Genomic DNA, 21590 nt, shown 5'->3' with positions numbered 1-21590 from the left:
AGCAGGAAACACAGCTGCAGAAAATAGAAAGGGGAAGAAAGAAGAAATAACAGCTTTTTTTCCCTTGAAGAGAATGCTCAGTGTCTTTTTAAATGGGCCACTAGAAATGAATGGAGGTTGGATCATCTGCTGAGATGCTGCCATTAGTCTGCATTTTTTTCTGTTACACTCTTTTATAAGTGTTTACCGGATAACATGCTTATCAGTGAAAACAGACATAGAAGAATGACGTCATTTACGACCATACTGTTGACACTGAATACATGGTAAATTAATTTTGTTTTTCTGAACATTGATCCAAAATCCCTGGGTAATCTAATTACATATTTTTCTATTCTATATTCTTAAAAAAAATAGATAATGCCACATGTTTGTGTAAGCAATTGTAAATGATAAAAAGAATATCACTGATATCACTACCTCTTATATAATGCCACAGAAAAATATCTTGTGTCTACCAAAAAATAAATAGTGCAGTAAAAATCATACCAACAATTCAGTCAAATCTATTTAAATTAGCGTTGGTGAATAAAAAGTACTGTTGCCCTGCAGAAGTTGTCGCTGTTTCTTTGACAGAATTACTTTTTCCAACCCTACATTTGAGCATTTGAATGCCTCTGGCCCAGCCCTAGAGAGTTTGATTACTGTCACCTGTGTGTGTGTGTGTGTGTGTGTGTGTGATCATCACAATGATCTGGTAGGAAATAAAATACAAATTCACTGCTTAACTAAATGTGTAAATCAACTGCACATTAATTCAAATTGTAAAGATTTTTTTTGTTTTTGTTTGATCCAGTGTTGACTCTGATGAATTTGGCGGTTTTCCTCAGTAAACACGTCTTGGATCATGCTATCAAGCACAGGCCAGGTGGTGAGTGCTTCTGACTTTTCAGTCAGTTAAACTAAGTGTCCTTTTCTACCTCATGTTATGTACAGTCATTTTATTGATATTTACACTTCATTTATTTTAAACTTACTAAAAGAAACTAATTTGTATTTTTTGTTTGATTCTGTGTTTTGTGGGAAGGAGATTAGAGTTTTAGTCTACTTTGTTTATGAAGTGAAGCATAAATACCTATTTTAAGAATGTACTGTTTAAGCCACGTTCTGAAAACACACATGGTTTAATTGGTTGAATGAATTGATCTCTCTGTAATCCACTGCAGGCCAAACTCTACTTGTCTGTCATTGATGATGTGATTGAGAGCATGAGGGAGCTCTTCGTAGAGGAAGGGTTTGAAGACCGTGTCTTGGATGATTTAAGACATGTAAGTTTAAATTGCTGCCCCATTCTTTGGAAACAAAAAAAACAAAAAACAGAGCACAGCAGAACTTTGCTGAGTGTGTCAAAACAAAAGTGAAGTGTGCTGGTCTAGTGAGGAAGTGTGTGCTGGAAAGGAAGGCTGAGTCCTCTGTCTCCTGCGCTGCAGCTTTGGGAGTCAAAGATGATGCAGTCTAAAGCAATGGAGGACTTCAGGAAGAACAACATCAACTCGTCTGACGTTTTGCTGCAGCTTTCTGACAACTACAAACAGACCGGCCCAGAACCAGAACTCACAGGTTTCTAAATTTCTAAAGTGTATTTAAAAACGTGTTTAAAAAAAAATTTAAAAAGTGAAATGCTCTGAATTATAAAACGTTTGAGGCATTTAAAAGACCAAAAATATGTAAATAAATAATTAAGTAACAACTTCTATTTGGTAATGGTTCATTCTCCTCTGATTTCTGCTCTTAGCTTCTGTTGTGATCCCTTCAAACCACAGCTTCCCAGTGAAGGTAAGTTCTAGAATTTCAGTTGGGGACAGAATTGTTATTGAATGATCAAGTCATTTGATAGTGTGACTTGTGTCATTTTTGTGTCAATTCTTCCCAATGCAATCACAGCTAATGTGTCACAGACTTTTTTTCCTTTACATTATATCTATCTATCTATCTATATATATATAGTGTATATAAAATCACATATTATTCCATTACAGTACAGTGCAGAAACCCTGGCTACTTTTTCCCTTCCTCCTGGATTAACTTACCCTGTGCAGATACCAGCAGGGGTCACTCTACAAACAGCCTCTGGTATGAAATGACTTTCCTTGCAATGTGCATTAGTTTCCTCTTTTAAACCCACATGGGTTAGCATGAAGAAATAACACAACACTCCTCTGTCCTAGGTCAATTCTACAAGGTCAATGTTCCTGTTGTGGTAACTCAGGCCCCAGCGGGTCAGCACCCCTCCAGGAATCCCCCTGCCCCTAAATCAGCTGCCATTCCTCCAAATACCCTTCATCCGCAGCAGGTGGAGCCATTTCCTGCCTCGTCTTCCTGTGTCAAGCAAGCTGCTCTGCCTGACTTACCCACCACTAAGGAGATCAACGTCCTCCAGGAGCCTCCAGCACCTGCTCCTGCTGACACCTCCCATCTTCAAGAGGCCGAGTCTCCACACTCTGAGGTCACACAGGGAGAGAGCGAGCCAAGTGACCAGAGTGAACCTGTGAACTCCAGTAGCACTGGCAGTAATGTAGACATCCAGCTCAGCAGCACCGAAGGGACACTGACACAGACGGACCAGTTAAAGACCAGAGACATTGACGACATCCTGAAAAGGGCAATAGAGGAGGAAAGGGAGAAAGCTCAACGGGTGAGTGATGGACGACTTGATTTCTAAGGAGGGAACTGCTGTTATTGTCGAGAAGCGCAGTGTAGAAAGAATTGACAGAAGTCTAGAATTCCAACTTTAATCACGGAATAAATTAAAATTATGCACTGCATAATTATGGATGTTATATATATAACTGACTGTGCCAGGGATTTCTTACACACATCTGTGTCTCTGGTGTATTTTTGTACTCATTAGGTACCAGCTAAGGCAACCAAGCAGATGTTTTATAATCTGTCAGATTTTGGAAATCTGTTTTAAAACAAGCCATTCCAATTTCATTCAGTCTGGCTCCAAACTACCGCCCCCTACCAAAATATGAAAACCGCCTTTCACTTTATGTGTACGCCACAGCAAGCTCGCTGATGCTTGCGACCTCGACTTCAGTGTTAAGTGAACACAAGCACTTGAGGCTGAAACTGTGGTTCATCATCTGTAAGAAACCAGGGGAGATGGTCAGTACAGTATTTGTTAGTCTACAGATGAACAAACATGAGTGACTGTTGCTATGGTTATGTGAAGCTGCCCTCTTGTCTTCTCTACTGTGAATGTGGTGGGCGGAGCATGCAGTGGCTCATTACCATTTATAGGTAAAGGCACAGAAACTGGTCTTTCAGTAAAAGGTCTGTTAAACTGGTGTGTGAAGAATTCAGCTGTGATCAATGATTCCATGATGACTAGAACAGTTACTGACATAGACATTGAGGAACCATAATAATTTGCATTAAATTGTCATAATATGTTCCCTTTAAATCATATGCTTTATGAGTCTAAATAACTTGTATGTGTATCTGTGGTTTGTGTGTCAACACATCTCACTAGAACCTGAACCAGACCTGATCATGACCTGATGCTGTCATCACTATATTTATTTGTAATAAATACAGTCTATATATCTATATCAATCTATATAATAAGTGTAATTTAAAAAAAATGGAATTGTGATTAATTTTTTTTTTTAACTTTCAATACCTGCAGCTGGACGGGGGCTACAGCTACAGCGAACTGTCAGATATCGTGCAGCTGGATGGTCCGCTCGACAACTCTGATGGTGAGGAGGAAGATGAAGCTCCACTAGATGAGAACGACTTCTTGGGCATAATCAATGCAGAGGCCCTGAAGGCGCTGCAGGATGGGGGAGGAAGCAGCGACAGCATCTCCTCTGGCAGCGATGGCGAGGAAGCAGATCAACTGGCTGATGCAGTGGAAGAGGTGAGAGACAGAAATGGTGTTGTCTTGTCTGTTCAATGTTCAAATCCGTGTGGTGGCTCAGTTTCTTTTGCTTCACACTCTGTTTCATGAGGATCCCTTGAACTCAGGTGACGATGTGATTGAGCAGGACATCCCCGATCTGTTCGACACTGACAACGTCATCGTTTGTCAGTACGACAAGGTAGGAACATCACAGCTCCTCAGCGGTGTGTTTTTACTGGTGTTGTCGCCGGCTGCTGAAGTATGTTCTTTTCATTTCAGATTCACCGCAGCAAGAACCGCTGGAAGTTTCATCTGAAAGATGGAGTGATGTCTTATGCTGGCAGGGACTACGTGTTCTCCAAAGCTGTTGGAGAAGCTGAATGGTAATGAGCTTCTGTTCATCAGCACTGCTCTGATAGTCATGTGGAAAAACAGTTGGTGAAAAGCACTTGAATTTTAAGATCTTGTTGTTAAAAAGTTTAAAACACCACTGTGCAGAACCCTAGTCAGACGTGTCCCCTAACCAGAAGACTAAGTTATTCTAAGGTTTCAGCTGGTGACTGTAAAAAGGCAGAAATTTATGTTGTACAACAGTTTTCTTTAATAGTGAAAAATAGTATATGAATTTAAGTTTATTGTTGTCTGTTATGACAATGTTCCTTATAGGAAACATACTGCTGTTAATTTTGTCTTTAATAACAAACCAAATATATATATATACATGGCTATTCTATTTTTGTGTATTTGTTTTTTTTTTTTTAAGTCAGTGCTGGTCATTTATTATGACTGCAAAAAATAGATAAAGACAAAAGAACAAAAAGTAGCAATTCAAGCGTTTTAATTTGATATGGTTTTATTGTGAAAATTCAGAATGTTTTAAGTATGATTCTTATTTTCCCATTAACGTGTAGTTGTAACAACCCACAGTAAAACCCACTGTGGATGAGCTTCAATACTCATCAGAAAGATTTAAAATATTTAAATTTTTAAAATACATTTTCTAAAAGAAATACAAAATGAATACTTCAAAATTATAATATACTTTATAATATTTAAGATACTACTACAGCTGGCAATAAACACCATGGTTCTTTTGGGGAAAAAAGTTATTTCAAATAATCTAATAGATTGAATCACTTTAACGTACAGTATATGTGGCTGTTTTATTGCCTCCAGATGTCCAGTACCTAAAGAAATGATAGCAAAAAGAGATTGTCTGACAGAAAACATGTAGTAACAATGTCTATGAAGATTCTCAGTCATCCAGGTCATGGTCAAGGTTGAAAAGTTCTGTTAGGCAACTGGACGTGAATTGTCTAAAAGAAGACGTTTCACCTCTCATCCAAGAGGCTTCTTCAGTTCTAACTGGTGGAGGGGAGTACAGAGAGTATGGCTGTACTCCCCACCACCAGTTAGAACTGAAGTAGTAACCTTGAACATTGCCAGGCCAATATTTCAATCAACCCTTTGATTTGAATTGACCCTTAACATTGGAATTGTTCTCACTTAATCCACTTTTAGGCACCTTATCAGTGACAGCCTTCTTCAGCTACGTCCTCCATCAAACTTCTCTTTTTGTCCCATATTCTTAGTGGGCATACAGGCTGCAGCAGCTCTGTATGACCCCTCCTGGTCCTCAGTGATAAATTCCACCTTTTATACATCAATGTATAGTGGATCAAAACTGATCTGGTGTCTCTTCAGTCAAAGACTGACAAATGTCTCACAGTTCACAACTGAAGAAAGTAACAGTTTTCAATGACAGGGAGGGTGCTGCCTTTAAGTTCCTAACAGGATTAAATGAAGGGTCTTTGTTGATCATCATGTAGTTCCTTTGTTCATGAAGCACCCTTTCATTTTAATGTGATAGGCATATATGCTGAGCGAGTGATTGTTCCTGGTGGACGTGGTGGTCTTTTGGTTGCTGTTGTGGTTCGAGGCCAGCGTCTGTGACCTGTAGAAGTCAGAGCTGGCGTGGCAGCAGGCGCAGCGGCTCAGCAGCAGGCACACGTCCTTCCTGAACGCTCGTGTGAAGATGGTGTAGAGAAAAGGGTTGCAGAGGGAGTTGATGGGGTAAAAGAGGATGAGCAGGATCTTGGAGTGAGACACAGTTATGAGGGGCAGGTGCAGGGCTGCAGAGATGGCAAAGAAAGAGATTGGCGCCATGCATATGAAGTCGGTAAAAATGAGCACAGCCATGCGCTTGGCGATCTTGGTGTCTCCGTTACGGGTGGAGTGCTCGGGGTTGTGGACGCTCACGTATATGCATATGTAACAGTAGCAGACTATGAAGAAGGCCACCACGTTGAGAATGAGCACGGCCACCACGTACACCTGGGATCCCACTTGGTCGATGTCCATGGGTACACAGATGCTCACTTTGCCGTAGCTGCTGACCCCCACTAAGGGGAGCAGGGCCACCAGCAGAGAGAAAACCCAGCCTACCGCCATAATGATGGTCACGTGGCGCATACGCAGCCGCTTGTTGACGTGCATGGCGTTTGTGATGGTGTGCCAGCGTTCCACACTGATCACAGTCAGTGTGTACACCGAGAGCTCGCTAGCAAACACAGTGAGGAACCCAGCTATGCCACAGCCGGGCCCGGTCTGCCAGTCCGTGGCGTGGTTGTAGTACTCGTGGCGGGAGTAGTGGTCCATAAAGGCGATGAGCAACAGGTAGAGCCCCATGAACAGGTCAGCCAAAGCCAGGTTACACATGAGAAATCTGGAAATCGTTAGCTTGTGGTGGCTAATTAGCAGAATGACCAGAACAGCCAGGTTACCTGACACAGCAAACAAAGAGATAATCCAGGTAAGACAGCGCAGCACAGGAAAACCCAGCAGGTCCTCACATGGGTTGAAGGCATCTGGCTTTGGGGTACACTTAATGAAGGGGCTGTTGAGGCAGTCGAACTCCAGGTCTGGATACTGGAAGTTGATGTCGTCAATAAAACTCATGTCTTCTGCACTGGGCTTCCTGAAGGATGAGACAGATATGGCAATTAGGACAAATATCTCAGAACCATTGATCAAGGAAAACTTGAATACACTGTTTAAAAATTAAGGAGAGGAGACAGAGGGAAGAGGGGGCGTGGGGGGGTAGTTTTCCCTTCATTCCAGAACAGGAAGAGACCAATTAACTTGGATTTGAAAAGATAAAATATTAAATTTGATGCTTTTCAAAGGAGAGTTTTAAGATCAAGACATAGAGACATTTGTTGGTTAATCTTTTTAAAATTCATATAAACTTTCTTTTGTTGAAAGCTCCTATTGATGATGTAACTCACATTTCTTTGTCGCTGAGATCACAGAATGTGGTGAAGTTCTTTAAAGCACTTTCCCTGAGAAGACGAAAGAAAAAGGTTTGACTTAATATAATATGTTAGCTACAAAGGAAATGGTCTCCATTGATCTAACAGACTTGAGACCTTTTACTCTAAGCTCACATTAATGATTCAACTGTCTAAAACATAATAGATCTAATTACATTTCCATTTACAATTGCAGGACTTCATTATAACATTCTTACTGGTGTTTTTATATATGTGCATATAGTTTAGATTACTGTTGTTAACCAACATTTTTAATCAGTGACCACTGCCGTGGTTCGATCTAAACCAGGGGTTGGGAACCTTTTTAGCAGAGGGTCAAAAAAGTTATTTTAAAACGTATTTCAGTGAGAGCCAAACAGTTTTTTATACTGAATACAACTGAATGAGTATTTCTTAACAAGACCAATACTAATCTTAATTTATCGTACGGTCATTTAATGCCACACCCCAGCGTATTAAGGTCGTGCAGTAGGGCTATGCTGTCCTTATGGTAAGTGCACATGTTAGTCTGTCATTAATTTATTTTATTACTTTATTTATTATTAACTGTACATTTTTTGTATTAACAAATATAGTTCTCACTCTTGCACACTTGTACTTTTAAAATCCCAGAGGAAAAATGTGGGTTACCTTTCCTTGCGGCGCCAAGTGTGGAAGGCGCAGCAGTGACTGGGATACGTTAGCTCGGCCTCCAGCAGTTCAGCCAGGCTGTCGGGTCGGGGGAGACTCTTCAGGGCAAAGGTGGAGATGGCTTTCAGGTACCTGAGCTGCTGCAGCCCTTTAGGAGGGAGAGAACTCAGAGCCGTGGAGGAGACATCCCTTAATGAAGACGTGCAGATCAGAGAACATTTATGACCAATATCTGAACACCACACAAACAGAGGGAAAGACAATTCCTACATGTCTGAGAATTCCACAAACACCGACTCAAAAACCAACCACAGAAAATGGGACATTTCCTATCTCCAGAAATGGGCGAGCTGGCAATCAGAGACCTTGTGAGCAGCAGCATGCTCCTCAGTCTCCTCCCTTATCAGTATTCAGCAGTCCTTGCCGCATTGTTGCTTGTTTACACAGACAGGCTTTCACTGCCCTAATGTTTATAGAATAAAATGATAAACCTTGTTATGAATATTCTCGCTTCACTGACCCAGTTCAAATGTGATCAGCACACTGCTGCTGATTTAACGAGGGTCCAGAGATACTGTAGGAAATGTGGGATTTTCTCTTCCTATTCTTTTAACCTCCAATAGTATTCAATTTTCATTTTTTAAATAATTTAAATACTGCTGTTGTCATTTTTCTTTAAACGCCAAGTTTGCGATAAATGTCTTTTTTTGGTCGCTTCGTCACTTATTGACAAAACTCCTCTGGCCACTTGGGGGCAGCAGAAACAACATATATGTGTCGTTGACTTCACAGCAATTACGTATGTTTAAATGTTAAAAATTATTAGTTTGTCGCGTTTGTTTTTATTGCTGTAAATTCTTTTTGTTACCAGGTTGTTTTATTTATGTAAAAAAAACAAAAAACATCTGTATGATTACAATGATCCAGTGAGGTTGAACCAAAGTCAGGTTTGCCACTATAATGTCCACTTTTCTTCAGTACATCATGTGATCCTCCATTAAATACACACATCATGACATCTGAGAAAATGACCCTATATCCTAGTTTTATAAAATAAGCCCTTTACCTAATTTTTACTTTTGACTTTTTGAATGACTAATGCTAATACTGCTAATTACCTAACAAAATAAATACAAATCTTTTGCTTTGCAATGTTGCATTTTCAGCAACAAAAAGTGTCCAATACTGTCCTTAGTTAATTAGTTAAAATCAGTGACTTACATTGCGCTTGGTCCGGTGGCTCCTTCAAAAGCATCATCCTGAATGGATTTGAGATAAATGTTGTCTCTCAAAATTCTACGAAAGATGAACACAGAACAGAACATATGACTTCTGCCATATAATGTTGTTTTTTTAATTTATAAAATCATAAAAATGGTGTCATCCTGCAAAAGTTTGCACGTTTTCACAAATGCAAAACAGAATGAAGACAATCATTCTTTTAAGACAGCAGAGTGTCCATTCACTGGTGGACAGTATCTGTTGCTGATGAACAATCAAGGCATGGGGTGAAAACAGGGCACCCAATCTGTGTTCAGTCTCACGTGTTTATTTACTGTTGCACCTGGTTTTATAGTACAACCTGGAAGTCCTGACACCTGAGCAGTGGACACAGCAACACATGCCCGTCACCACCATTCCTGTTGGTGTTGTTCAAGTCTTGGCAACAGATAAGGCAAAAAAATCTTGATAATTAAAAAGTGCTTACAATGTGTTGAGTTTGGTCCCGTTGAATGCATGTGAATGTATCTCCTTGAAGCCGTTTCTAACCAGGGTCCTGCCAAGGACAAAATGTTCCTGGTTTTAGTTTATTTATCACCAAGGTCAAAGAACGGAACATTCAATTACATAAGCATCTGAAAAGACATATAAAAAAAGGGGGGGAAAACATTCTGAATTGATGGTGACAGATTCTTTCCCTCGCTCTGATAATTTTGTAACAAACATAATTTTGGCTCCTGTTCTTACATCTCAACCTCCGCCTTTGTGATACCCAGGAAAGAGTTGGCTGGGATGAAGTCAATCCTCATGTTGTCTGCCATTTCCCTGAAGACAGAGAAGACAAGGTTCACAGTTCACTCAGGTTTGGCTGAATAATCAGTTAGACAAAATTATGTGAATACAAAGACAAATAGCAGTTAGATGAATTATGACTAAATTGAATTCAAAAGTGACTTTAGGTTATAAACAGGCTTTATAATGTACTTGTATAGTACTTACAGAAAAATACTTGGTGCCAGGGAGGAGATGCCGCTGAAGTCTGGGAATTTAATAATCCCTGTATTAGAGATGCTCCTGTGAAGACCAGCAGCAGAGACAGACCAGAATAAGTCTTGTTTTTTCCCCTTCTTTTTTTTCTTACTTTAAGTAAGTTCACATGGAAATTGTCTGAATACCAAGTAAGAACCTTTAGAATTTTTAGGAAGATTTAAAAAAATATGTTTATTGTGACTTTTTTCTTATTTTTCAGACCACACAGAGACTTCTAGGGAAGACAGTCATACAATTAATTCCAGGTACTGCACTTGAAGTACATTCTCCCACTAGTCTTAGTCTGTGTTTTAGTCCTAACTTATTCACCATTCAGGTGATTCCAAACTGATATGATGATAATGAGGTCCACATAGACAAAGTCCTTGGCAGGTCCTCAGGAATACTGTCAGTTCACACAACCAGGTGAGCAGACATAATCTTCTTAGATATAATAATAAGACTAAAATTTTAGATATTATGTTTTTTGAATATGAACATAAAGGAAGTCCTATTTACACTGTTGTAAAATATATTTTATATCACTGCTGTTACACTAATAGTAACAGGTTGCTTTCATGTCTTTAACCAGAGCACTTACAGATGCTGCAGACTGGGCAGGTCAGTGAATGCACCCTTTTCAATAACCCTCAGACTGTTGATGTTCCTCACTGAACTAATGGCAAGAGAAATGGGGGGGGGGAGAAAAGAAAAAGTCAGTGATTAAAACTGTTGTCAGTTGCACTCCACAAACAAAACTGTGCCTTCATCAGCTATACTGAATGTCAAGGATTAAATACGGTGCCTTGTAATTAGCAGACTAATCCTGTGAAAACGAAATGAAATGCAAAAACCAACGCACAGCTGCTCAGATTGATAATTGCTTTCTGTGTTTGTACACAACGTGTGGCGGGTGGTAGTGGTGGTGGTGGTGGTGGTAGTTGTTAAAGAGTGTTGCCTACATTTCCGTTAAACTGTGGAGGGAGAAGAAGGCTCGTCTCTGGATCTGTGTGATGCAGTCACTCTGGGAAATCTCACTGTGACAAGAAAGTAAAATCCTCATCAGTCAACAAATAATTTACACATAAATCTCTATCACCCATATCCAGGCAGCAAAGACTTTACTGGGACAAATCAACCGATCAACAGTGTACTTGTTACAGATGCTTACTTTTAATGGTCTTTCTTAGAGAATTAGGACACAGCTGATTGATAAAGTCTTACAAAACCATTAGGGAGAAAATGAAAATACCACCGTCAACAGTTGATACTTCTAGGACAGCATGCACAAATGCACACACACACCTGTGCTTGTGCCATGTGCACGAAAACACACACACACACATGCAAGGCATTTCAATCTCCAAACATACATCACAGATGCATCTGGGCCAGGAAGACGAAGTGAAGATGTTTTAAAATGAGGACTAAACAAAGACGCGCAGAGTCAAACTAAGTTAAAAAGAATTCTTGACTCGTCCTTGAACACTTTGTTTTCTGACGACTGTTTTCTCTTTTCTGAGCCGCTCTCCATTTTTCTGTAATCACCACTTCACTCTGCTGTAATCAACCGACATTTTGTTGTTAATGTCATCGTGCTCCCATTTTAGGCCGGGATGCAATTAAATGCAGCTTCCTGCTCATATATTCTTTCTTCTGTCCCCTCCTTTGATTGGGCTATTACTCCAGACAAAATTACAGCTGACAACTCATGAGATGCTTTTTCTTATGGATGAAAAACAACGTGCAGATCTGCTTTTGCCCCAGCACACGTTTTTATGGTTATATTTACTGCAGCAACTTAAACTTCTATTACGAAGAAACTAAATTTGACTTGTTTTGAATCTCTCACCTGAAAATTCCCTAGCATTTGGTAAGATGAGTCCCCGAGGAGCAGAGATGCTCAGCTCAAAGGATTTTTTACTAGCTAACATATCTAATACCTGCTCTTCAGACTGAAGAGATATATTTAGCAATCACTAAAAACCTTTAAGGCTGATGTTTATGACTTTAGAAGTGAGCGTAGCTGCAAACGCAATAAAGATGAGGGCGAGCTTAAATCGAGGAGGTTTTGTACGTCACTTTATGGTCAAATATTTAGCTTAGCAAAAAAACAAAACAAATGATAAGTGGTATTTTCTTCCCCAGAAAAAAAAACTTATTTTGAGTTGTATAATGCCTTTTCGTAGGTGAAAAACTATTGAGACCCAGAGCTGAATGTCTCATGTATTGATTTCACTTTAAAGCCTGTGTGGTTTTCACGTAGGCGTCCTTCACTGTTTCACTCTGGTACATTATTAGGCAGCTTCTTGCTTCAAAACAACATACTTTGAAAAAACAGGACAGCAGTGAAAATAGATTTTTCATCTCTATGTAGATTCCAGATGGCATCTCCATCAACATTCATGACTCACTGAGACAAGTACCTGAAGGCTGAGAACAGGGAATAAAGTCTGCGACTATAATGACATTCATGACGCTATAATAAAAATCTTTTCTCTGAGGTTACAACGAAGAGCAGTTATGTTTAAGAGTCAAGTCCTGAAAAAACACTTTCTAAGATAGACACATTCAGTGCGCCGTATGTTATCGTTATCAATGCATTGGGTCATGTCATTGAAATATTTATGTTTATGATTTCCAAATTATAATCTCTGACCTGCAGATATTATGTCTCCAATAGACTTAAAACAGAAATTATTCTTAAGAGCATAAAATCCTAAAAATGAACCAGATTCATCCCAACTAGATAATACTATAACAAATACTGCAAATAGTAGCCAATATCATCTGGGAAAACTGTAAATGTTCTAGGTCAGTGGTTCTCTAATGGGGGTACATATACCTGTAGAGCAGGGGTCTGACGACAAGAAAATACATTTTACCGGCAAATAATTCAGAGAATTATCTGCATAAACATTTGAACCACTAAAACGATGCAGTAGTTTCATCTAAAGCCTACAGTTACATAATCAAAAGACAATCAACAAATTAATTTTAGTTAATTCCCAGTCACCTGGTACAGTAGATTTGATTTTTAAAATAACAGTTGGTGTAAAACTGTAAACAGTTACATTCAACATACCAATTCAATTACAAAAGTATAAAAAGAAGGCTGATGACAATTTTTTTAATTAAAAAATATCAGATTTTCAGTTAAGATGTCATTATGTTGTTGTGTAACTGGTTAGTAAGCTGAGTATTCAGTGTTTTCAGAAATATGTATTTTTAAAAAATATCTACAAATTATAGTAAATAATATCAACATTTTTACACAAATGAACATTGTTTAAATGTTTAAATAATCCAACACTGATGTCAGCGCAACCTTTTTTTTCTTTTAACAATGTTCTGTTTGTTCACAGGTAATTTGCCCACAAAATATTTTAGCATTACCAAAAAAAGTTGTATTTATAGGTGGTATGTTTAATAAAATATTAGCAGATTCAATGCATTTGCAGTTTTTTCACCAGTACGTATGTTTTTTTAACAACATATTTTTAACAAACATTTTTTCATGCCTATAATTTTATTTATTTTTCACAGGAAACATTATGTTATATATTTATTTAAAACTTCAAAAGTTAGAACCACCTTTGTTTTTTTAATTTTAGACAAAATACATATCACATCTTAACTTAAGCTCCACGATTTGTAAAACTATATAAGTAAAATAGCGACTACTTACATAAATGTGATGTTAATCAGCTCCTTGAAGGCATGAGTGGGCACATCTTTCAAGGGCAGATGGGTGAGCCTTCTGTTGCATTAAAAAAATACATAGAATACTGAAATTAAACTCTACAAAATCAATAAAGATAAATTAACAACATATGCAACTTTTGCTTACACTGTAACCTCGAACTACAAAACAATAAAAGTAAACTCTTTGACGAGACAGACAAAATAAGTTCACTTAGTTAAAAAAACAGTCCCTGAAGTAGCAGCACAAGGGCACAGACGAGTTCATTACTGAGCAGCATGTAGAGCATAGTTAAGAATTACTGTCACTGCTGACTTGGTTACTCACAGTCGGGACACGGACACGGCTCTTGCCCTGGAGAGCAGCTGAGTGTCTCTGCTACACTGGAAGGAGTGTTCGCTGCAGCGGCAGATGGTTGGACAGGTATAGGCGCAGCAGGAGCGCACGGCCAGGACACTGGACACAGCCAGGAGGAGCCAGACCGCCCAGGGAGCCATGGGTGACACCGGCTCACACACTGTAGAATGTTAAAAAAATAAAAATAAATCAACGAATGTAAATTAAAATCAGAAATGAAACTTTAAAAACTCTATTGTAACAAACAAACACGGGCAATTCGCCTCACCTGTAAACTCCCTGATAAACTGGACTTCGTGCTGCCTTCAGTGTCTGCAGTACATGCGAACTGTCAGTCCGTAAGAAGCAGCAAAGTGAGCCACAGAGATAGGGAATGGTGTTTGACAGCGGAGTGAGACTGCAGTGATGTGACGTTCAGTGGGTGGAGATGATAGAAACAGTCTGCTGTTTAAAAGTGCTGTGGGCCAGGTCACGCTGTCACTCATCTCTGTGTGTTAATCACTTCACAAGGACACAAACACTTCGACTGTGTTCCTGTGAAGAAGGCTCAGAGAGTCGGCCACGTTAAGGGTACACATGTGGGTTAAGTGATGTAAGGAATATATTTTTTAAAAAGAATATGTGTACAAGTAGAGGCGAAAATATTTAAATTATTTACGTACATATTTACCCTTTACGAACCTCCCCCACACTGTCATCAACCCTCCCTAGACTGTATTACCCTTTCACGCACAATTATATGCACAGAAGAGTTGTAAAATAGAAATATAAAACATAAATATTACGTAAATAAATTAAATACACAGCAGGGCGGAGGTAAGCGCTCAGCTGCAGGACTGAGAGCACGGGAGTGGCGACGCAGGTGCAGCCCTGGACGCAGGTGAGCGCAATTCGAGTAATCGACTTCGTTCGGGCTTCGTAACAGAAGCCTGAGAAGATGATCAGGGCGTTTAGGAGGCATCGTTGGGCGTTAAATTAGGGTCAACCCTCACCAAACACAAACTTTACAGCAAAGTACTATACGTATAACGGCGCAGAGCAAATTGACCAGGGGAGACAGTGAGAGACGCTCCGATCCATGAGCCAATCAGCGATCTCCTCTGGACCTCCTCTACACAAAGCTACCAGGGATGTCTTTTAGTTTATTTTTTGTATATTTTTACTGTTTCATTTTTCCTAGGTTAGAAAACGTTTTTAGAAGACGTATTTAGAAGAACAAGTAGGAGAAGAAAATAGGGAACTAGGAATAACTTCATGGTCAACTTCACTCTGCTCCGCCTCTATCTGTTATCTCAGAAACAGTTTTACTATAAAAAGAAGTCTACAAAGTTAAAGATTTGGATCAAACTCTGATAAAAAAAAAATTCCCCAACAAAGTTACTTGTAGGGAGTATGGGATACGAAGAACCAGCCTCAGGAGGTCCAACAGAAACATTTGAAAGTCGAGGCTCTGTGATACCATTAACTATTTGTGTTTTGATGTGAAAACTGAACCTGCTCTAGAACGTAGAAAAATTCCAATCAGCCTAAACATATTTTCCTCTGGACCATAAGTCATCTACTTCCCTCCTTATCTGCTTCAGCCCCAGTGACCACAGTGTGGCCACTTTATTAACTTCTCCTACACACAACTGAGAATCAACCCCCCTATTCATCACTGCCAAATTCTCATATCACATAATTTGAAGGTACAAATACTGTATATATTCAGTTAGTGTGCTAGCCATGCATATTTTCTTTTCAGGTGCTTAGTAACAGCCCTCAGGAGGTGAACTGATTACCCCTGCCTCCTCCTAACATTTGATATAGTATAACACACTGTCAGTGACAATTTGTGTCTAATTAACCTTTGCAACAGCATTTATTTATTGCCCCAGCCCAATTCCATTCCCTGGGGGTTTAAATTTTTCTATTTGAATCACATTGATATCAGGATGGCTGCTAGCAGCCAAAAACTAGTAAAAGGACCTCAACTGCAAAAAACCTACATTATTTCATGCATGTTTTTGAGAACAAGAGTACCCCAAAAACCCAAGATTAGACAGGATGCAAATTCCATGAAGTATGACTGGACATTGAAACAGCCAATCAGAGCTCCACATTCTGGAAGGCAAGCACACTAACCATTTCTGGGACTGCCATCCATCCATCCATCCATCCATCTCTCTATCCATCATCCATCCATCTGCCCTTCATCAAAGCTCTCTTCCGAGTGTTGCCTCCTATCAGGATACATTTTGTAAGAAGTTCAATGGTGAGAAACACCTTCATGTGTTTGTTTTTCCTAAATTTCATCATAATTTTCTCATTACCGTAAACTATACTGTACAAATGCAATGTATATAAACCCGTTTATAAAAGATTTCTGTGAACAGTCAAGGTTAATTTGCCACCCACAAAAAGAAAAGGACAATCTTTATGCCACAATTTAAACACAATCACTTTGCTGTAAAAACAGTTGTGTAGTCACACGTCACCACCCGTTACCTAAAATTGACCATAATAAGCCAGAGGTCCCATTTACAGCAGATGGTTAAGGGGAAAGCCTGTTGCCACAAACACCTCCACAATCTCCCCCCTGTTGACAGTGACCCTGACCCCATTTACACAGTTTTTTCAACCTGCTTCTTCAACCTGCCACTGTGACCCATGTCACACAAACACACACACAAATGTACAGACACTTGCGGACACACACTCCCTGCAGCGCCTGCTGACCAGTAGTGCTGACTTAAATTCGGTGTCTCTGGTCGGCAGACTGTCAGGTTTAGGTGTGTTTTAATTCTCTTGAAAAACACACACTGACAAGAAAGAAAAAAGAACTGTGGAAGAAGACCTCGGTAAAGCAGTGCAGGTCGGGGCCATGCTGTGCATCACATCACACTTCAAAGGTCATGCACCGCCAGGAGTGGCATTCAAGGAGAGCAAGAAAACAAAAATGAGTTACATGGCATAAAACATTCTTACATGCTCAACAGAGTGGTGTAAAAGCTGCCGTGATCAGATTGTTAGATCACTGCTGCCTTTCTTTGTCAAAATTTGCCAGGCATCGTCAACTTTACTGGATTTAACTGCAGGGCTTGGTGGTTACTTGTGCTGAAATTTAATTTTAGATAAGATCTTTTTATTTGCTTGATGAACTTATTCCAATATTGTGTTATCACGGGGCTTAGAAACCTTCAACAAAGGTTTGGGTGGTTAGGGTTGTTACAGACTGGAGCAAAGTCATAGAAGACAGCAACATACATGAAATACATTAAATTAAAATAAGCAATGAATAAAAGTAAAAGAAATAATAGGATAATTCTTTATCCATTGTTCAGAGAGTAAAATAAAAACCTAAGTAACTCATTCAAATTTTCCAACACTAACTCTAAGCTACATATCTGATCTATTGTTGTATATGTTTCTTGCTGAGACATGTTTGTGTGGACAGAGAAATATCCAGGTGAGGAGTAAAAAACCTGTGAAGAATCTTTCATTTATTTAAGTCATTAAAACTGTTTTAGTCAGAATTTTATCTGTTCATTTTACAGCTTTTTCTTGTCCTCTGCTTCTTTTTCTTATCATCTTGTCCCTTTTTTCAGGGGTTGCCACAGCGAATCATTGATTTCCATATTGCCCTGTTCTCTGCATCTTCTACTGTGACTCCAACTATCTGCACGTCCTCCCTCACTGCATCCATATATCTCCTCTTTGGCCTTCCTCTTTGTCTCCTACCTGGTAGCTCCATCTCTAACATTCTTCTACCAATGTATCCACTGTCCCTCTGCACATGTCCAAGCCATCTCAATCTGGCTTCTCTAAGTTTTTCTCTAAACCTTCCTGTCTCTGTTGTCCCTCTAATGACCTCATTCCTGATCCTGCCTCTTAAAGAGAATCTTAGCATCTTTAACTCTGCCACCTCCAGCTCCGCCTCCTGTCTTCTGCCTATTGCTACTGTCTCTAAACCATACATCATGGCTCTAAACTTGTAGTCTTTCAAAAAAAGAAAACAGTCATGGGATTACAGAAAATGACATAATATTACCATTTTCTTTAGGTGTTTTTGTTAAACAGTTTATTAGTAGTTTACGCTCCCTTTACCTACGTAAAATGTACATTCTTTGTCCATTTACAGCTATTCTACAAAGGACTGAGGTCAGGAATACACAGAGTAGGATCAGAAAGTTTAAAGCCTCTGTGTTCGCACTGTGAAGATTTTCTCACAGTCCTTCAGGTTGACCTGGTTGTTGACTCTGTCCTTTAATGTTCACAGAGGAAATGCTGGTAAAGAAGTCAGCTTTTGACCTGTATCCAGACATTATTTTCCTAACCTATAAATGGCTGCCTTATTAGGGCTAAAGGAGAAAATTTGCCATGTAGACCTTCTTGAATGTGAGATGGTAGATTCTAGGTGTAATTACATTATTTTTTTACCATCACTTTGCTTGTTATGCTTTGTTACGTAGTTAGAGCTTCTTTTTTTAGGGACAGAGGTTGTTGTTGCCTCCAGGTTGGAGGCTGTTGACCTGCCAGGATCCCGCTGGTTGACAGAACAACAGAAGGAGAGCAAATGAGAAATGTGACACATCCTGAGGTACAGTGCAACAGTGTGCACCCTAACCCAGTTCAATTAAAATGACTCGACACATATAGGCACAAGACGACAGCCGGATTATTCATTAGTGATTAACAATAATTGCCACCAAATGATGAATTAAAAACAAGTTTAACAGTCAGCACATTTAAAAACAAATCCTTACCACATGGGTTAGGATGCTCCTCCAACTAGGAGTCATCACAGGATTTTAAACTCAGTAGATAACGTCCTGTTCACACAGGACCTGCAGTGACAAGGCAATGACTGTAGTGTGTGAGGACCCCAAGAAGTATTGGATGTTTTGCTTATGGAGATACAGTTTAGGTATAAGATACTAATCTGTTAACAAATTCCTCAGTCAGCTCCTGTTGAATTTGTTGTTTTTTGAAATAATAAAAAAACAACTCAGCTCAGAATTTAGTGCACTTTAGTTGCATGAGACCACAATTCACAAAACAATAGTTACCGATGGTGAAATAATAAAGGCAAATATATACACGTACATATATATGTATGTGTGTGTGTGTGCTTATATAAACTTTCAAATGATTGTGAATATCTGTATACATGTCAGGCAAAATAGTATAGTATTGTAGTAATAAGTATTTATGCATTCTGCATGTTCTTTATGCTTTAGTAAGTTACCTAATGCTCCTTTAGGGAGAGAGCTGCAGGTCATGTTAAAGCAGTAAGATAAAACCACAGTGATCACTTTTGGCTTCAAGACTTAAAAAAAACAGTCAAGGCTTCTGACTCAAGGGCAGCACAAGAATCTCATATCACTAACATGGAAATGACAGTCAAGGAGACTGAAACAAAGCCAGGAGGGTTCAAGAAAGAAGAGATAGGGAGGAGAACACACATACTGTACACCTCCACAAAAGACTTAGTCACTAATCTCCTCTTCTAATTCCTGCCATTCAGGAAGGCTGTGTACGCCAGGGTTTTCATGGATCTGAGATACTTCCACTTCAGCAGGTTCTAATCATTTCCATATGCCCTCTAATACACCCCCCACCCCACCCCAGCACTCCTTCCACCAAAAAGACATGTTGGCATGCTAATGAATGTGGGATAAACAAGCAACTAACAAACAGGGGAGTCATTATTATGAGTTATTAGCTGGAATTTATGCTGTCCTGTTCTTTAACGGCAAATGACCTTGAAGCTATCTGCTCTCTGTGCAAATCCCAAATACATACATATATGCATCTCTCACACACCAACACACACACAGCCACAAACACACACACAGAGCAATGCTCCTGACAGCTTATCACGGCAGGGATTCACGGGTCCTTGGACATGAGAATGCATCCCAGAGATGTCACATTAAGAAACTTAACCCTTCCTTAACCAGATAGCACTAGGATTTTCTTTACTCCTTACAAAAAACAAGACGTTTGAATAAAACATGATTTTTTTAAAACATAAACAAACTACAAGGGAAAAATCTACTTCCCTTTTCACATACTATCACCTTTCTTTTTTCTTATCTACCATGTCTTTTTTACTATGTCATGTATTGTGTGCTGTTTGATGCTCTAACCCAACAGCTCGTCCTCACTTGAAGTGGCTGCAGTTCTTCAGTTTCATCAACAGGTGTCTCTATCATGTCCTGGGAATGAGCTTAGGGTTCAAGCTGTGAAACAGCAGCTGGTGTTTGATCAATGATTCATTCTGATCCAGAGCTAAAGAACCATCAATGGAGTGAAAGTGTGGGACACAGGCTACAACCTGAGGCTAGTGAGATCACATCATGAAGTCCAAACTGCTTCTTTTCTTCAGTTTATACAGGACATAAAACCTAAGAACAAAAAGGGTGCGGTTGTCTTGAAGTGATATGTGATGTATATGGAGGGTGGTTTCCTTTGTGCTTCCCTTTTTTTACTGTCACACTTCAGAACGATCAGATAAATCAACTGTGGGATTTTTGGATACTTGCTTCAAATGGAAAATACAAAACAACAGATGCTGTCTCTTTTTTTCTTAATTGGCAAAAAGTTTGTGATTTTTTAAAATGTGTAATCCGCAAAAAATATTATGATTATTAATAAATATTATAACAGAATTTAAAGCTTATTCCATTGCATTACATTACAATATAAATAGGTTTGAATGCCCTGGTCTATAAGTCTTTTAATACCAATGTAATCCTGCAGCCTTCTCAAGACGAGCAAGTGATAAATTCTGGTAATTAGTCTTTGTCCTCTACATACAAGAAATAAAAAAATATAACCAAATTAATTTAAAATTTGCGAGAAGTAAAAACATCACTAATAGTTATATTATAAGATTAACAATAATCTTCAGGTTTCAAATGACTCACAGTACACAGAGTCAGTATTGATCTCTGGCCTGTTAAGTTATAAACATTACCCTGATATGCAAGAATCTTCTTTTGTCATTTTTCAGTTTTTATCACTATTTGCTACCTCCTAGTGGAGTAGTATTTAATTGTTTTGTCCGTCGCAAAGGGTAACACCATTCAGCACAGAAGCTAAACTGTGTTTACTTCAGTCAGAACAGCTCAGAACTGTCCAGCCCCGTTAACACATAGCAGCATTTTTTTTCCTCTGCCAGCTGGACAGAAACAGCTGTGGTCAGATTGACTCTCAGTTCCAGATGAAGGCCTCAGAGCCTTTAACATATTCAGGTTCATAATCGCTCCTCAGTGTGCAGAGTATTTGAGGTTAATCCTGCAGTAGTGGCAATATCTGGTATTACTACAAAAAAGGGATGGGTCTGATGTTCTGGCCTGCCCATCTTGCTCATAGTGATTCATTTGCCATGGTCATCTGAGGACAGTACTGTGTGTACCTGCTGTGCACACTATGATCGTCATGGACAAGTCTGACCCTGGGTGTTTAAGACTTTGGTTTGGTAATT

At 39.2% G+C, this 21590-nt stretch overlaps 2 protein-coding genes across 5 annotated transcripts; one reads left to right on the top strand and one right to left on the bottom strand.

Annotated features, from left to right (window-relative positions):
- Positions 1-623: 623 nt before the first annotated feature.
- Positions 624-10415, top strand: gtf2a1l (general transcription factor IIA, 1-like). Of its 3 annotated transcripts, XM_025060853.1 has the most exons (13): positions 624-697; positions 797-871; positions 1167-1268; positions 1431-1560; positions 1736-1776; positions 1980-2073; positions 2169-2635; positions 3632-3865; positions 3957-4046; positions 4127-4230; positions 9807-9892; positions 10280-10325; positions 10397-10415. In XM_025060853.1, the coding sequence occupies exons 2-13, from the start codon at positions 848-850 to the stop codon at positions 10398-10400; spliced, it is 1422 nt and encodes a 473-aa protein (XP_024916621.1). In that variant the 5' UTR covers positions 624-697; positions 797-847; the 3' UTR covers positions 10401-10415. The 3 variants fall into 3 exon arrangements, with proteins under 3 accessions (XP_024916621.1, XP_008320078.1, XP_008320077.1); XM_008321856.3 differs by lacking the exons at positions 9807-9892; positions 10280-10325; positions 10397-10415 and adding an exon at positions 7792-7929 and having other exon boundaries at positions 625-697; XM_008321855.3 differs by lacking the exons at positions 9807-9892; positions 10280-10325; positions 10397-10415 and having other exon boundaries at positions 625-697; positions 4127-4580.
- Positions 4681-14841, bottom strand: LOC103387286 (lutropin-choriogonadotropic hormone receptor). 2 transcript variants are annotated; one of them, XM_025060851.1, is made up of 13 exons: positions 14388-14841; positions 14090-14279; positions 13748-13819; positions 11022-11096; positions 10661-10735; positions 10030-10104; positions 9778-9855; positions 9518-9586; positions 9031-9105; positions 7810-7998; positions 7135-7188; positions 6631-6824; positions 4681-5979 (listed from the first exon to the last, which is right to left on the bottom strand). In XM_025060851.1, the coding sequence occupies exons 2-13, from the start codon at positions 14257-14259 to the stop codon at positions 5669-5671; spliced, it is 1437 nt and encodes a 478-aa protein (XP_024916619.1). In that variant the 5' UTR covers positions 14260-14279; positions 14388-14841; the 3' UTR covers positions 4681-5668. The 2 variants fall into 2 exon arrangements, with proteins under 2 accessions (XP_024916619.1, XP_024916618.1); XM_025060850.1 differs by having other exon boundaries at positions 4692-6824.
- Between the last annotated feature and the right edge of the window lie 6749 nt (positions 14842-21590).

This window comes from Cynoglossus semilaevis, chromosome 12 (genome assembly GCF_000523025.1).
Source record: "Cynoglossus semilaevis isolate Cse_v1.0 chromosome 12, Cse_v1.0, whole genome shotgun sequence".
NCBI lineage: Eukaryota > Metazoa > Chordata > Actinopteri > Pleuronectiformes > Cynoglossidae > Cynoglossus > Cynoglossus semilaevis.
The sequence above is the reverse complement of the archived record's forward strand: the minus strand, read 5'-3'. Positions and strand labels throughout refer to the sequence as shown.